This window comes from Perca fluviatilis, chromosome 13, assembly GCF_010015445.1.
Source record: "Perca fluviatilis chromosome 13, GENO_Pfluv_1.0, whole genome shotgun sequence".
NCBI lineage: Eukaryota > Metazoa > Chordata > Actinopteri > Perciformes > Percidae > Perca > Perca fluviatilis.
Genome location: NC_053124.1, coordinates 22,024,408 through 22,041,853, shown reverse-complemented (window position 1 = coordinate 22,041,853; position 17,446 = coordinate 22,024,408). Strand labels below are relative to the sequence as shown.

The 17,446-nt window shown below is 38.0% G+C and overlaps 1 protein-coding gene across 4 annotated transcripts in view; it reads right to left on the bottom strand.

Annotated features, from left to right (window-relative positions):
• Positions 1-159: 159 nt before the first annotated feature.
• The window catches only part of setdb1a (SET domain bifurcated histone lysine methyltransferase 1a), a 17,862-nt gene continuing 575 nt past the window's right edge, over positions 160-17,446 (bottom strand). The window contains exons 1-9 of one of the 4 annotated variants that reach the window (XM_039820282.1): positions 17,113-17,171; positions 11,439-11,613; positions 6,393-6,496; positions 5,403-6,254; positions 4,829-4,996; positions 2,670-2,871; positions 2,469-2,542; positions 1,635-1,825; positions 160-1,517 (exon numbers count right to left, since the gene is read on the bottom strand). In XM_039820282.1, coding sequence (XP_039676216.1) covers positions 1,371-1,517; positions 1,635-1,825; positions 2,469-2,542; positions 2,670-2,871; positions 4,829-4,996; positions 5,403-6,254; positions 6,393-6,496; positions 11,439-11,613; positions 17,113-17,155 — 1,956 coding nt within the window. In that variant the 5' untranslated portion in view covers positions 17,156-17,171 and the 3' untranslated portion in view covers positions 160-1,370. Of the gene's footprint in view, positions 1,518-1,634; positions 1,826-1,951; positions 2,015-2,468; positions 2,543-2,669; positions 2,872-4,828; positions 4,997-5,402; positions 6,255-6,392; positions 6,497-11,438; positions 11,614-17,112; positions 17,172-17,446 lie in introns of those variants that run through there. The other 3 variants (XM_039820284.1, XM_039820286.1, XM_039820285.1) reach the window with 3 other exon arrangements.

Below are 17,446 nucleotides of genomic sequence, written 5' to 3'. Positions count from 1 at the left end.
ATAATCAAACCATTTTCAAGTAAGAACCCTGTGAGTGATTTTATTTTCATCATGTCCAACTTTTCATGCATTTTTTTTTCCATGGTTTGCATTTTTTTATGTTCATGTACATCTAGTGAATACTGTTTCTTTAACAAGTTAAAATGAGCTTAGAAAGTCTTAAGAAATTAAAGACATTTTTATTTAAGAACAAAAAAAAATACAATACAAATACACTTAAAACAATGTAAGAAAGACACAGTTTCAAGAAAGTTGAACAGTTTCCAGTCATAACAAGTAGTTAAAATCTTTAAAATTAGTCTATGCTTGGTGAGCAAGGCTCAATGAATGCATGGGGTGCCATCTTGGGACACAGCATCTAGTTCTCTAAACACATTCATGGTCCCATCAGTGTGCCGATTGGGATGACTGAAGTATACAAGACAGTGAAATACCAAAAGAGAATGATATGAATAACTTGAAAAACGTTTTAATTAGTTTACAAAAGAACTAAGACCACAGACACGAATTGTGAGTAGTGACCAGGTGTAACTAGGTTTCAAAAGGAAGGTCGGAAAGCTGTGATGGGCGTGTATCTAAAAAGCATCAAGAATAAGTGGTTGATCATTAATTAAACTACTGAAAAAGTATTTGGATAAAAATAAAAAATAAATGCTCTGCAAAAAAAATAAAAAAATAAAATGGTTCCAGAAGTGAAAATGAAAAAAGGATTTTGATTATTAGCCATCCAAGGTAGACTTACCATGAGCTATGAGATTGTGAAAGGATGTTTCAAGCCCCTGTAGAAGCCACAAGTCTTAATGAAATCAACCTTTTTTTTTTTTTACGAAAAGCATGTTTTATTCACAATGTCATGGAGAAGCACTACACTACCTAGTCTGGCTATCACCAGACCAAGCTCAATCTTTTAAGATTGAACATTAATTCAAATGACTCTGTACGCAATTGGATAGTCCTTCAACCAATCAGACCAATGATCCAGGATGACGTAGCAGCGACAGCGGCATCAACGGGTTGCTGCGCTTCGGTGGCCAGCTTGTTGTATGTAAACGAAAAGCTGCTTGGTCGCTTCTCTATCGTCATCGTGTTAAACCCGCCAATAGCGCGCCAGGTGGATAAGTCAGTTTGTGATTTGTTCCCACAAATTTGTAACGGAAGCAGGATAGATAAACGTACAGGTTTCATCAAATCGCCAGCAGATCGGGCTGGGTTTACCCAGTCTACTACACTACCCACAATCCTAACAGCGATTAAACGATTGTTTATGTACACAGTCTTGTACCTCTGCCTTTTTTGTCATTTTTAAAATGTTCTTCTGCGCTGCATCAAATGTTTTATGGTCTCGTAGCTGGTTGGATTGGTTCATGGCTTCAGGTTGTAGATTTTGATTTACTGTTAACTGTGGAAGATGTATTCTTCTGCTCATCCTTCTTTTTCGACTCCAAAAGCCCCTTCATATTACTCATGTGTCCCAAGCATGTGGAGCCTCGGTAGATCCACTCCTTACGTTGATCCGTCTAAGATTGATGACACACAAATTACTTAGTCTCAAAATCTAAATAAATATAACAGGGAAAACATAAACCAAGAACCAGATGGAAATAGTTTAAAGAATGATGTTCATAGATACTGACCTCAACAACAACCTGTATCAAGCTGCTGTCGATCGCCTGCACCTCACACTTCTGCACGACTCCATTAAGTTCTGCATTAACTGCCTGTCCAATCCTGTACTGGGTCTGTGGTGGGTAAGGCCAGGCCTTTAGATACTGCTTTATGAAATTCTTGTGGTTTCCATCGGGAATATCGTCCAAAGGGTCTGTCACTATCACAGGAAAACAAAACAGTCTGTCACTCTGCTTACGGGCAGCATTATTATAATAATAATAATAATAATAATAATAAATGTTTGACAGGTACAAGAATTTGGCTCTGATTTCATTTGGGTTACCTGCTTAAAATGTGTCATTATGCTGCTCCATACTTCTCTTCATGGTTGAATGCATGTAAGTTGCTTTGGATAAAAGCGTAAGCTAAATTAATGTAATGTAATAGTTTAGAATTTCTATCATTGGCAGGCGAGCCAACCTGCTGATGGCAACAAACGCCTGTCTTTATATTATTGGGTCCGCGGCCCCGTTGACATACTGTATGTAACTGCTGAAGTGCACGGTTGTCATTGAGCTTTTTCACAGAGGACATTTAGATGTAAACAACAAAAGTAATGATGGCTGAATTCCATTTAGCTGCTTCAGTTTCTTGTACAACTCCAGCGCATTGTCACAATGTCATGGCTTAAAAGGGACACTTGAATTGAACAGAACCAAACTACTTTTTATAGACCCGAGCAGAGCGGGCAGACCATACAGCTTTCAAACTTGACCGAGTGTACCTCTTTCAGATCAGATGGCATTGAGTCTGTAATAAATAAACAGTCTGTGTGTGTGAATGAAAACCCCCAAACTTACGTGGTCTGCACACCAGGTGAAGTAAAGGTAAGCCAACATAGACCGGCGTGTGATCATCCATGAAGACCAGGAACCTGGAAAATGATAACACGTATTTCATCAAACAATACTTGGGTTAAAGAAACTGCATTATATCCAGGAAACCATGACTTTATTCACATTTTAAATCAGACTTAATCTTTAGTTATCGATTACACAAACCTCATGCGGTTTTTTCTGCTGGGGAGCTCTGCTAGGACACCAGGGCAGAACCGGCATTCTTTATCTTGAGACTTGACTACCACACGAGCACCGATAAACAGCTGCTCCACCTTTGGCATATAGTCAAAGGCAATGTGGTGACCAGAAAATAGGGTCTTTTTTTTCTCGTCAAAATTGATCTTGTATTTCAATCTACCATCTTCTGCAAAAAAAAGAAGGAAAAAAAAAACACTTCCAATAAGCAAAGCCCTCTTTAAACATGTCATATCTCTACATCAGTAATTTGTGATGGATACATTTCAGAGCTTTGTCGTGGTGCTGAAACCCTAAAAAGATAAGCGGTAATGTACAAACTTGGCCGACACTCCAGAATTGTGAGAAAGTTTGTAATTCTGTTGATGAAAGGGACTACAATATTGGCCTACAACCAAAGCCCAAGAGTACAGCGTTTACATTTTAAACGTTTTACATCTACGCTGGAAGTTTCAAATCATTTTGTACAGGTTTGCCGTCTACCATGTTCACATGTTCTGAGGCAGAGTCCCTGTTTACACGATGACGCTCGCGGGTGAAAACGAAAAAAATACTTCATCGGATGTGCCTTTCGTTTATACGGCGACGCCGTTTTTGGGGCTTAAAAAAAAATAAATAAATAAGTGAAACCACTCTCCACCCAGTGGAAATCTTAAAAACGCTCCACCATTGCATTCCCGTCTAAAAGGGTAAAAACGCAAAAGTCTGAAGACAGCGGTGTGGAGAGAGACGAGAAAAAGGCGTCCAGGTAGTCTGTTGTTACGGAGTAGGCTACAGAAATTATAGGCTCCTGTTATCTAAAAGAATTTCAATGAAATGGCTCAATATTTAAATGATTTTGACAATGTGGATAAGGTCGTTATAGTTCGATGACCATATGTAGGCTATTCATTTGAGCCAGAGTAGGCGACAACGTTGCGGATGCAGAGAAAGAGAGAGAGCGAGTGGCAGCGGCCAGAGGATAGTCTGCTTCAGCTTCCTCTGCCCGCTGCCTCTCGCTCTCAAGCAGCGCCTGAAGGGCTGCCAGGCTCAGGATGACTCGGTTGACTGTGCCGATCATCATCAGACAAACATGCAACTCCACCTCGTCTTTCCAGACAAGCTTTTGTGGTTCGCTTTGACATGTTTTGGTTTCGCACTACTAAGGAGAGAAGTAGAAGGAAGGTTCTACGCAGGAGCGCGGACTTGGTGGTGTTGTGTTGCAGTGCCACCTAGCCGCCTGGCGTGCATACTACATCGAATTTCACACACTTTTGCGTCACCATATGCACGCAGAGTTCCCCCCCAAAACTCTCGTCTAAACGCGGAATAAAAAGCGAGAACACAACGCCACTTTTGCGTTTTCTCTTCAGATCGTTTCCGTCTAAACATAGCCTGACTCGGGGACAGGGGCAAAGCCTGCCTACACAATAATTCTGTGTGGTACATTCATTACCCACAGTCAGTTTTGGGTGGACAAAAACACCTCAATGTGAATGGATGGCCAAAACAAATGGGGGTGAGATGCGTTTTTGAAATATATATTTGAACTAGTGGACATTGGCCTCAGTCACAGGTTACACATTAGAGTACATCCAAATTATTGATCAAAACACTATTTTTGTAGATTTGTAAATTATTATATACACTTAATCATACCAATGTACTACAATTTGTTTGCTCTGCTAGAGTGCCGGTTACTTCACGAGCCAAGGTTGAGGATAAGAAAATTTGGCAGAAATGTTATATTTAACAATATTTTAGTTAATACATATACATTTAGATTTGCACTGAACATGGGACTGGATAGCTTAAACTTGAATTACACTGTTTTAGTATTTAATGGAGAGTGTACTGTTGTTTTAACATGCCTGTGATCAATTTTATTCTACCAGAAATTCTGGAAGCTTGTTCTCTATGGAGGAGTTTGAGTTATGATATAGACTATTTGTAATCGACACCACACATGAAAATTTTTTACATTAACACTCCAGACTACTTATTGACAAACCTATTTTTTGCTAGCTGGAGGACAACTGCATAATAAGAGCCCCTTTAACAGACGAATACCTGTCAAGCTGTAGAGGAATATATTGTTGCATTGTATTCTGTACTGTGCCAAACAGATTTTTATTTTTTTTTCTTACCCTTTGTTACTATTTCCAAGATTTTACCCTGCTGCCAGCTCATGACCTTCCTTCTGGCCAGGACATTCATGTTCACTTTGAGCTCTCCTTGTGGAACGCTAGGAGGGGTCTTGCTAACTTTGTCAGAGGTTTGGCAATGAGCAGTTACGATGCGCACAGGGTGTGTTACTGTCAGTGGAAAAGGAACACAATATGTTAATATCAAAACTGATTAAGTGATCTAAATATCCACCAACCAAGACACAACAACTAACGAACTGTTATGGTGTGTGTTGTTAATTAACAGTCATTTGTAATTGGTCCAATTAGCTGCAACTGTCTCCCAATTTAGGTTACAAAACATTGAACATGTGGTCAAGTTTTCCTATCTCACTTTCTGCTATACTGTAATTGGTTGTTTGGTAGGAAAATATCAAATCACTCTAAAAATCTGCAGAAAAATTAACCAAAACAGCTAAGGGTTTACACTACTGCTTTGCATCAGCTGACATGTAGATGACCACATGAACTTTGCTAAACTATGCTGACAAAATGACATATTCTCCATGACAGGAGTGGTGTTTGTGGCCATTACCCTTGCGGTTTGCTGGCATTGTTGAGGTTTTCGTGATGTTGCTTTTGGCATCCGTATTGGCACTTGCTTGGACTGTTGATGGTTTTGTGGCATTGCTCTTAGCATCAGTATTTGTGCTAGCTTGGGGTGTCGATGGTTTTGCTACATTGCTCTTAGCATCAGTATTTGTACTAGCTTGGGGTGTCGATGGTTTTGCTACATTGCTCTTAGCATCAGTATTTGTGTTGGCTTGGACTGTTGATGGTTTTGCTACGTTGCTCTTAGCATCAGTATTTGTGTTGGCTTGGACTGTTGATGGTTTTGCTACATTGCTCTTAGCATCAGCATTTGTGTTGGCTTGGACTGTTGATGGTTTTGCTACATTGCTCTTAGCATCAGTATTTGTGTTGGCTTGGACTGTTGATGGTTTTGCTACGTTGCTCTTAGCATCAGTATTTGTGCTAGCTTGGGGTGTTGATGGTTTTGGTACGTTGCTCTTAGCATCAGTATCTGTGCTAGCTTTGGGAGTTGTATGACTCCTGGTAAGTTTTGAATTCCTTAGATCTTTTTTTCTCCTCTTGCTTGACCAAGTCTTGTTACTTGAGATAGAATAATCAGAATCACTTGATTCAGAAGATGACTCATGTTCCCATTGCTCATCAGTATCCAAATTGTTAAAGGATTCATCTTCACTGTTGTGGTTCTGGGGCGTTGGAGGACATAAAGAACTGATCTGAGACACAGAAAGTCTGGTCAAGACCACCACTGGTTTTCTCTTTAGACTGATATAGCTTTTTTTGCCATTTTCTCTTTGGAGGTTCCCATTGTCCTGTAGCTTTGGTAATGGAGGAGTAGGGCTGGGGATGGCATTTCCTACAAAGAAAAAAAGCTCAGGTCAAACAAACAAATTAAAATAAGCCAGTTTGCGTTTGAAAACAACTGAGCAATTAGCAATTGACACAGACCTACACAGAATACATGTTTTTATTGACCCAACCATTTGCATCTTACCAGAGCCTGTTGTATTGTCGTCTTCATCAGAATCTGTGTCTCTGTATTCCCACCCCAGCAACGAGTATTGTTTCCTCACAATCGCTTCACATGCTGACACTGACCTGAAACACATCAACAACAAAGACAACACGAATCAAGGGAAGAATATACTACAGTAAACTCTTCACTATTAAATAAGTAAAAAAGATTTTTATAATACAAAGATATTCTTCTTTAATGCCTAAATTGAATTAGCATGGTCCCAAAACCTGATCAGGAAAGGCAGTTTTTTTAAGAATCTAGGGCTGGGTATAATTAAAAAAAAATTGATACTGGTACCGATACCAATGTTGTGACTGTGATATTGGTTCCTGAACGATACTTCTTTTTAATGCCAATTTTATAAAATCCATTTTAACAAAAAGAAAAAAACAGCACAAATTCTTTTATTTATCAATTCCTACTACGTTAGCCACGTCTCTGTGCGTAGTAGTTTTTCCTGCATGCCTCTATGACATGTAACATTAGACAGCCAATTACAAACATTATTAGATCTTTTTTAAAGATTATTATTTTTAGCCCTTTATTAACAGGACAGTTGAATAAATGAAAAGGGAGAGAGAGGGGGAATGACATGCAGCAAAGGGCCACAGGTCGGAGTTGAACCGGACGGCGTCGTCGAGGAATGACAACACATTACCACACACATGCATACATGCATACGGCCACATATGTATATGCATATACGCATATACGTATGTTATATAGCCAATAATATACGCAATATAACGTACATCGTATATATATATGTATTTATTAATATATATACGCATAATAATAATAATATCCTATATATGTAATATACCCTTATGTAATAATAATAATAATAATAATAATAAATATGTAATACATGTATATATGTAATATGTATTATGTATATAATATGTATAATAATAATTTCACAATACCTTATACGTATATGTATGTAATATGTATATAATAATAATAATATACCGCTATATACGTATAATAATACTATATGTATATACGTAATAATAATACATACGTATGCGTAATAATATCACATGCAATAATACATATGTATGTGTATATATAATAATACTGTATTACTATGTCAATATAATAATTTTTGCGTATAATATATAATTGTATAGTGTATAATAATAATATGTAATGTTTTGTGTAATGATAGCCTGCATTATAATTATGTATCGTTATTGTATATATAATAATGTTTATATAATAATATGGTTATAAATGATTATGTATCAATAATAATAATAATAATATATATATATAATAATAATAAATAATAATAATATATGTATGTATAATAATAATAATAATATGCACATGCATATGCAGCTAATAATAATAATACGTAATAATACTTTTACACACTACAATTTACTATATGTATGTATTACACAGCATTTATGTTGTAATAATAGTGCATATCATATTACGTATATATATGGTTTTTATGTAATATATGCATACGTATACGTAATAATAATACGTTGTATGTATACAATACATACGTATGTAATGTACGTAATAATAGTATATATATACTATATGCATACGTAATAATAATAATACATATATACATGCAATACGTATGCAATACACGTAATATGTATGTATATATATGTATATGCACATACAATATTTTACTAATAATACATAATAATACCTTACATGCAATAATAATAATATGTAATGCACATATAATACATGCCGCCATGCACGTAATAATACATACGTACATGCGTAATAATATGTGCAGTACTGTAGCATATGTATAATATGTAATACATTTTACACCTTACAGCATACACAGTAATAATAATACGGCATATTATGCACATATAATAATATGTAATACCGCACATACGTAATGCATGTAATAATAATACGCATATGCATGTATACGTATGTATACGTATACGTATATATATGCATATGTATGCACGTAATAATAATATGCAATAATAATACGTACGTATGTAATGCGTACGTAATACATACGTATATGCGTAATACGTATGTGTATGTTACGTATGTATACGTATGTAATACGTAATACGTATGTGTATATGCGTATGTATGTAATAATAATAACGTAATAATATGTAATACGTAATAATGTATATGCACGTAGTTGTGTATACGTATGTAAATAATAATACGTATGTATGTAATAGCCATAATATGTAATAATATGCGTAATAATAATAATATGCATGCACGTAATAATAATATATGCGTATGTATGTAATACTGTATGTATATACGTACATATAATAATGCAGTACTGTATGTATACGTACGTAATGTATGTACGTACGTATTAATACTATAATATATGTATGCTAATAATAATAATATACGTAATAATAATAATACGTACATATGTAATAATGTATTACATATATGTAATACTAGTACATACGTAATAATATGCATGTAATAATAATAATACGTACATATTAATAATACGTATGTATGTATATGCATGTATAATAATAATAATACGTACGATATAATATGTACGTATATGTATGTATATGTAGCATGTATATGTATGTAATATGTATGTATATGTAATGTAATGCATGCACATAATAATAATAATATGTATATATATGACATGATGTAATGCATATGAATATGCATATACGTATGTAATAATATATATATACTGTATATAATAATAATACATTGCATGTATACGTATATGCATGTATGTGGCATGTATGTAATGCATATGACAGTATGTAATTAATAATATGCAGATACAATATGGTATAATACGTATGATGTATGCAATGCATATACTTGTATGTATACATATGTAATATGTATGTATTAATAATACGCACGTATGTATCACGTATGTAATACGTACATGTACAAAATGATACGTGAGAGAGAAAGCTGCATTGTCTCTTTCCACCTACCATATATACTCTCTTTTCTCTCTCTCTCTCTCTCTCTTTCTCTCTCTTTCCTCTCTTCCTCTCCTGTCTTCCTCTCTCTCTCTCTCTCTCTCTCTCTCTTTTTCTCTCTACTCCCCATATACATACATATATACATACCTTTTCTGTATATATGCCTCTTTCTCCTGTGCTTTCCTCTTTCCTTTCCTCTCTGTCTTTCTCTATATATGCCTCTCTGCATGTGTATATATATGTATATGTTTATATATATATATATGCTCTGTGTGCTCTTCTTTCTGCATATATATATATATATATATATATATATATATATCTTTCTGCTACTCTATATATATATATATATATATATATATATGTATGTGTGTGTGTGTAGTATTATTATATATATATATATATATATATATATATATACCAAACTGGAGCTATCAAGGTACATTGTGTGAATCTTGGTAGAAACAAGCTCATGCTTATTGGCTCACTGTGGCTACTTAGGGTATTTAAATTTGGTGATGAATGACGGGCGTTTTTGAGCTTCGATTACTAGGGAGGGAAGTGGGTCAGAGTTACCTATAAAGGTGGTGGTCCCGGAACCAGCTATTACAATGGATTGGTCTATATCAGCGACGTTTCTTTCGAGGGATTCAGTTGCGGCTGGGAAATTCATGAGATGTCCATCATCTTCCGCTTCCTCTGTGTTGGCATTTTAAACTCTAGTCAACTTATGAGGACTATAGTTAACTGCTCTTCAGATCTCTGCAGGGTAAATCGAGTGTTTTTTTGTGGCACGACTAAAACAACCTTTGAATGACATGTTCCACCAAAACAAGTTCCTTACTGAGACTATTTTGCAGAGGAACAGTTGCTCCGTCCGTTTGATGTGGTTTAACTGTTTTTGTTTGGGTCCAGTTGTCTCAGTATTGCTACAATTGTCTTATCAGATGTTTTTTCCCCTTTAAGTTTGCCATTTCCAGCCATCTGCATTGAGAGCCAGCAATAAACAACGTGTGAAGTGGGTGTCAACAAGGATAACCAAACAGAACAAAATGGCTAATTAAGGTCCTTTTACAAGAGGTGAGGAAAGTATATGGGTTAGGGCTGGGCGATAAAACGATATGTATCGCGATAGACACGTAATCAATATCAATAGAAAATGCGTTCGATAAAACGTTCGATAACTTGTTTTTCTTCTTCGGAAGAAACCAGAAGTTGCGAAGCAAGTTTGGTTGCATGAACAAAGGCACTCACTCTCTGGTAACCTAGCAACGTGAGGTGACACTAACCGCCAATCATGTAACAGTATCATGTTTGGTTTGCGCCACATCGCTGTCTCGTGTTGGATTCTACAATAACAGAACCGGGCGGTGGAGCGATAAGTGGAAAGTGAGTGCCGCGCGCGGCGGAAATTGTTGATAAAACAGGAAAAGTTAATTATGGCATTTTGGGGATTTTATAAGTCTGACCGTCGTCCCCACCAACACTACCGCAAACTTGTTTTACCACCTTAGCCGCTCACACTTTGGAGCAACCGTATTTGCCAGCAACGTCCAACAACATCTGCAGCTGCTACTACGCACAAGTAGCAGACCGCCATGGAGAGGTACTCTGCATCAGCCGCCTTAAAAACGCAAAACGAAATAATGGAGGCAGACGTGCTGAGCACTGTCCAGAAGCCAGGTTACCAACCTAGCACTAAACCTGCAGAAAATTGTTCTTCTCAGGTTTCAGGTTTCTCTATGTTTATATTTAACACTTTGCACCATTTTATTACACCTTATTAAGCAGTTCTTACTTATTCTTTCTTCACTGTGATTTTAGACTTATGTTTACATTTTAATTATTTGAGTGATTTCCATGGTTGTGTTGACATTTCTGCTTTTATAACTGAGGGGATTATAATCAGAGGAAGGTTAAGTTTAAAATAAAAATGTTTAAATTTAATATATTTTTCTCCTGGTCCTTATTTTAAATAGGTCATAAAAAATATCAATAATTATCGATATCGACCGATTGAAACACTTATATCGTGATACAGTTTTCAGCCATATCGCCCAGCCCTAATATGGGTAGATATAACACTTACTCGCAGAGCTTTAGGAAGTGGGCAGCCTGTTTCTCCCTCCTCTCCAGCAGAGATTGCAGCAGCTTGTATTTCTCTAGCACATCTGAGGAGATCAGCTTGTTCTTCTTTACCTTCCCTCTGATCCACTTTTGGAGCTCCTCTTCGCTCATCTCCATCTCATCCCCCTCCATAATCACTGCAACACACAAGATTTCAAAACGTGTTAAATTCAGTGTTTCCCACACAGACTATTGTGTGGCGGTGCGCCTCACTATCAACACCGGCCGCCGCACATTGCGTTTATTTATAAAAAAATTTAAACGCGATTTAAAACGTTATTTTGCATTTCCTTTCCCTGCTCTCCTCTGTCTCTCTGTCACTTGTGTCACACACACACACACACACACACACACACACACACACACACACACACACACACACACACACACACACACACACACACACACACACACACACACACACACACACACACACACACACACACACACACACACACACGTTTGGTGTTTTTAGCCCCCCAACATCGCGGCAATGGTTATGTTTAAGGCAGGTTTAAGGTTTTAGGTGAGGGTTAGCTGCCTGTAAGACAACGTTGGAGGCTTAAAACCCCATCGAGCCCACAGCTCCATGTCTCCATATGGAGAGAAGACGGCTGGCGAAATTCACAAGTTCACGAAAGGTTGGTATCCATTTCGTGAACACCTTTACACAATCACACTAACAATCACCGACCCGACTCTTACCAAACAAGTGATTGTGCCAGCTTGTTGCTTGTTGTGCCTGAAAGTTAACTAGTCGCAAGTTTGCGGTAAAATGCAGTTGGGTTGTCAGGGTCAAAACACTAGCTATATAGCAGCTGTGAAACAAATAAACGTATTATAAATAATGTTATGTCATTTTTTTTACTCTTACACTGAATGTTTGCTGCTTCAATCCAGATGTGTATTGAAAAGTATTTTCCGCGACTGAAAAAGGCACGCGTTGAGGATGAGGACCAGCCTGAACCGGAGGTATGGCCGACCAGTGTTATTAGTTATGTTATTAATTTGTTTACAATATTTTCAGGCTTCAACCAGTGAAAGACCTGGTCAGGGAGAGAAAGAGATAGATTTGTTAGGCATTGAAGTAGGAGAGGACAGCATCCAACAGCGTGTCCTCAGTTTTTGATACTTGATTGTTACAAAAATAAGTTAGTTTTGGCATCTACAATGTGGCCCAAGTTTAACAACCTAGCTAATGGCTAATACCATGAGTGATTGGGACGAAAGACAGCAACAGCACAACATGCATAGGAACGTTCAAGATTAGCTGCACCTCGCCTGTAAAGTGGACGAGTGGAGGCAGCAGCAGCCGGGGGCAGAGACAAAAAGCTACGGTCAAGGTCAGACAGTTTACAGCCTTTTCCATCAGGTTCCAGGCTAAACAAGAAGTCACAGAAATACTCACATGCTGTTAGGTCCGATTCCGGTTTATTAATCTGTTACCAGACCCATATATCAGCTTGTACACAGTCTCCAGTAGAGGTGTTGAAATTAATCAAATAATCGATGCATCGAATCGTGGACATGGACAATGCTGCATCAATAATGGCTGGGCCATAATCGATTATTTCTGTTTACAATTTAATGTATGCCTAACAACCTTTCTGTTTACATATTCTGATATGTTTTGCACATTCAGGAAGTGCCATGTGCTCAGTGCTGTAGTTTTATGTATCCAATTTATTTAGTATTAGAGCACTGCAGAATGTTTTGTTTTTGAAGCTTGAAAAGCTATGAATTAAATATCCTATATGGCTTTAATAGAAAAATGTATTTGACGCATTGTGATGCATCAAGATATTAAATCTAAGACATGATAATCGTAATCGAATCAGGAGATCATTGAAGATTCACACCTCTAGTCTCCAGTTGTTTTAATTATGACATAGTAGCTGTTAAAATGCTCTACATGCTATCTGTTGCTGATATTAATAAACAGACTGTATTTGATCCGTAATCTGAACGGATTTAGTCTCGTTGACTTATAAACGTCACTATCACCCCTTTACAGAATAAGTCTTGAACTCAGACAAATAGCAATTAAAATTCCTCTACTTCAAAATCAATACCACTGTAAGAAATAAAAATAATCAGTCAAGCTGGCTGTGCTGTATGAGGAAACAAATTATAGTTGAATAGTATTGTGTGTTTAGTGGAAGAGCACTGTGACAGCTTAGTCATGCAAAATGAGAAAAGGATACTGTTGTACGTGCAGAAAGCAGCACTGTATGACGGTGGTCAGAAAGCAACAAGAGTGCAGCAACGAAGTTAGTATCAGTTTGCTATCAGTTTGACCATGAAAGTAAGTTACTTCTCAATCTGTGACGGACAACAGTGGCGCATTGTTCTTTCTGACCATCAGCATAGCTAAAGTCTGCCTAACAACTGATGAAGAGGGCGTGTGCCAAAAGACTGGTCCCAGTCTGTGCACCAACCAGGGGAGGCGAAGTCTAAACCACGGTACTCCTCCAACTTTTAATAAACAGATAAAAATGCTCTTAGAGACTGATATATGAATTCATGTATAAGCCAGAAAATTCAGTCTGATGAGAGAAGCCTGTGTGCCTGCTCAACTCGGACCCGTGTACACGTTTATGCTCTTATGATTTTACTTAAATACTTGTTAAAAACTTTTAAGTCCTCTCCTTGTCTACTTAGTGGATTTTAACACGCAGACCACCAAGTGATGGTTTTAAATTTTGTTTTCAAAACTGCTGCTTAAAAGGTCCAATGGCATGAAAATTTCACTTTATGAGGTTTTTTAAACATTAATATGAGTTCCCCCAGCCTGCCTATGGTCCCCCAGTGGCTAGAAATGGTGATAGGTGTAAACCGAGCCCTGGGTATCCTGCTCTGCCTTTGAGAAAATGAAAGCTCAGACGGGCCGATCTGGAATCTTCTCCTTATGAGGTCATAAGGAGCAAGGTTACCTCCTCTTTCTCTGCTTTGCCCGCCCAGAGAATTTGGCCCACCCATGAGAGAGAGACATCATGGCTTTAAAACAAGCTAAGTGGCAGTTGGTCAAGGCCACACCCCCAACCTCAACCTTGCCCCCCCTCCTCCTCCTCAATAAGTACAGACACAGAAATGGCACATCCTAAGGAAAGCTCATTGTGGGACTGGCTCTAGTGGCTGTAATTCTGCACCAAGGCTGAATTTTGGGAAAGAGACTTCAGATACAGTATTAGGGGACCACTAAGGCCTATATAAAAGCATCCAAAGAGCACCATGTCATGGGACCTTTCAAATTTACCAACAAGGTCTGTAGATTGCACAGAAAGAAATTAAGTCTTGTAGTCAATCAGGTTAAATCTCTATAAGCACTTGTTAAAAGTATGACGTCTAGAAATGGCGACAGTAATATGGCACAGTAATATTAAAAATGGCTGACTTCCTGTTGAATTTAGGGTAAAAGCCCAAGAGGCTTTTTTGAAGGTCTGAACATGTAACATATGTGTACCAACTTCTGTTGATGTACGTGAAAGATAAAGGAGGGGGCTTTCACTTTGAAAATGTTTAGGTAGCACTATTGAGCTATTTGGTCACACCCAAGCAAGAATCCCATAAAATATCAAATTTTTCACCAATTCTGATGCATGTGCACATTTTGGTAGGGTTTTAAGCATGTTAAACCCCTCAAAATGTGATTAATTGCACATAATAATTCCTTCAGTTTCAATAAGGTTATCGCAGGCGTTCAGTACTCGGGCCCACATTGACAGCTGGCCCGCCCAATCAGAAATTCAAAGAGAAGTGTGTTGGTGTGCAAAGCGCCGCAACAATCACAACAACCATGGATTGCTGTTGTGGACAACAACTGGAAACTTTATACATCGTTTGTCTGCTATTTCATCACTAAATTCACTTGTGAGACTTTTTTATGGAATCAACTATGTAGAGCTCAAATATTGACCTTTTGATTCTGCGATTGATTGGTTTTGTGGCACACTTGTAACGCTGTGAAAATCTGAGCGAGCGTGTCTAGAGTTGAGCGCGCAGAGAGAAGAGGTTGAGAGCGAGGGAGACAGGACCGGAGCGCAGCAGCTTTTACCTGCGAGCAGAGAAACACATGCAAAAAATTATATTGTGCCCGAAATATGTTTTTGTTTACTCAAACTAAATTATTTTTTGCGAGTGTTAATTTCTGTTCAAAATGTAATGTAATGTGCTTGCAAAATATAGTTCTCTGCGCTCAAAACATACAATTACTCGCTCAGGAATGTGACACATATATAACGCCATAGTGAGCTACGGTTTCAGCCATTCATTGAAGCTCGCCGTTCTCATCGTGTTTTTTCAAAATGTCTGAGGGTCGCAAGAGAAAAAGTGTCTAGGAATTGTATGACAAGAAGAAAAAGGCCGCTGAAGAAAGAAACAAGACCAGAGTGTTTTTGGGAGAATATTTCACACGCTGGCGTGCGCTAAAAGCACAGGCTGGGCTTCCCACTGATGCCTCAGTCGCGAAGTTTCTACTCGACAGGTAAAGTTTGGCATGCTATTTGGAGAAATCCATTTAAAATCACTGCTAGTAAAAGTTGATGTAAGCTATGATTAGCGATGCTAGCCCTGGCACAAGTCATGCACCGCGCAGACACGGTAAACATCTCAATTTGTGAAAAAGTGCAAATCTTCTTTGGGAAAGTAGGCTTGTATGAGCCATGGCGACAGCAACTTGTAAACAGTGCACTCTCGTGCACACGTTTAATAGGCGTTCCCTCTCGGGAGCAGGTAGAGTGTTGCGCATGTGCATTTTTTCAAAAAGTGGAGAGGGCGGTTCTTTTCTAAAATTCGGGATAATCCTCCACTATACCTTTAAGAAGAAGTCATATCTGATGGTTGTATGTAAAGGATCACCAGTGAAAATTAATGTGTAGACAGTAATTGCATGAAAATAGCTTCTTCAGAAGCAGAGATGTACGTTTTTTATGCGTATCTTGGACATTAGGGCCCCCAAATTTCAACCCCTGAATTTACCTTGAAGTACATAATGGTATACTTTTATTTGGAAGTCTCTTAAGATCACATAAAACCTGTAATGACTACTTAGCCCTATTGCAATTTCCCCTGAGTCAAACCACAAATTGACTACGACGGTTCTGGAGAATGCTACAAGCAGCATTACCACAGGCCAAGCAATGGCCCGTTCCAAACAGGCACATTTTGAACGGGCACTGTACTAGCTAGCTAGTGCTCTTAAGATAAAATAAGATACTTTATTAATCACACACTATATACTGTCTATGGGAAATTCCTGTGTTAGCTAGTAGCTACAAACTAACGTTACTTGTCATCACACACAAATTGGAGATGCCCTTGAGTTTCGTTTGTATAATAGCTGGACAGTGTCTGATGCTGCCTTCCAGACACAATGTTTTGCCCGTAAGTTACGGCTTCAAGTCACGACTTGGTAGCGTTCCATGCAAAGTAACCACAAAACCTTCTAGCTAGCGTTAGCTACCGGCTACCTAACGTTAGCTAGCACTAGCCGATACTAGCGATTTCTAGTCGGCGAAATATTTTGGAATTTGTTTAATAAACATAACCTGTAGTAGTAGCTACACAATCGTGTGTGTATTGTTTTAATTACAATGTGCGGAATTACTTTACGTTGCCTATTTATTTCTATTTCTCACCGTTAATCGCCGGCGTCTGTACAGCATCAACATGGGTCGCCATTGTTGTTTATGTGTCGTCAAAAACTGTAACTGGGAGTAGGCTACAACGATCTGGTACAAGTTACGGGTTTGACTCATAGACTATACAGTCTATGGTTTGACTGCCGTTCCAGGGCACTTTCACTGGTAGAAGGCAGAAGGTTGTGAAAACACGAGTTACGGGTTGCCTGGAACGCAGCATTACGCTAGCTACATTAGCAGCTTAGACAAAAAAACGCATTTGAAACAGTTTCTGAGTCACTGAGACGGCTTCACCACCTGAAAGACATTATCGGGAGTGGGGAGAAATATT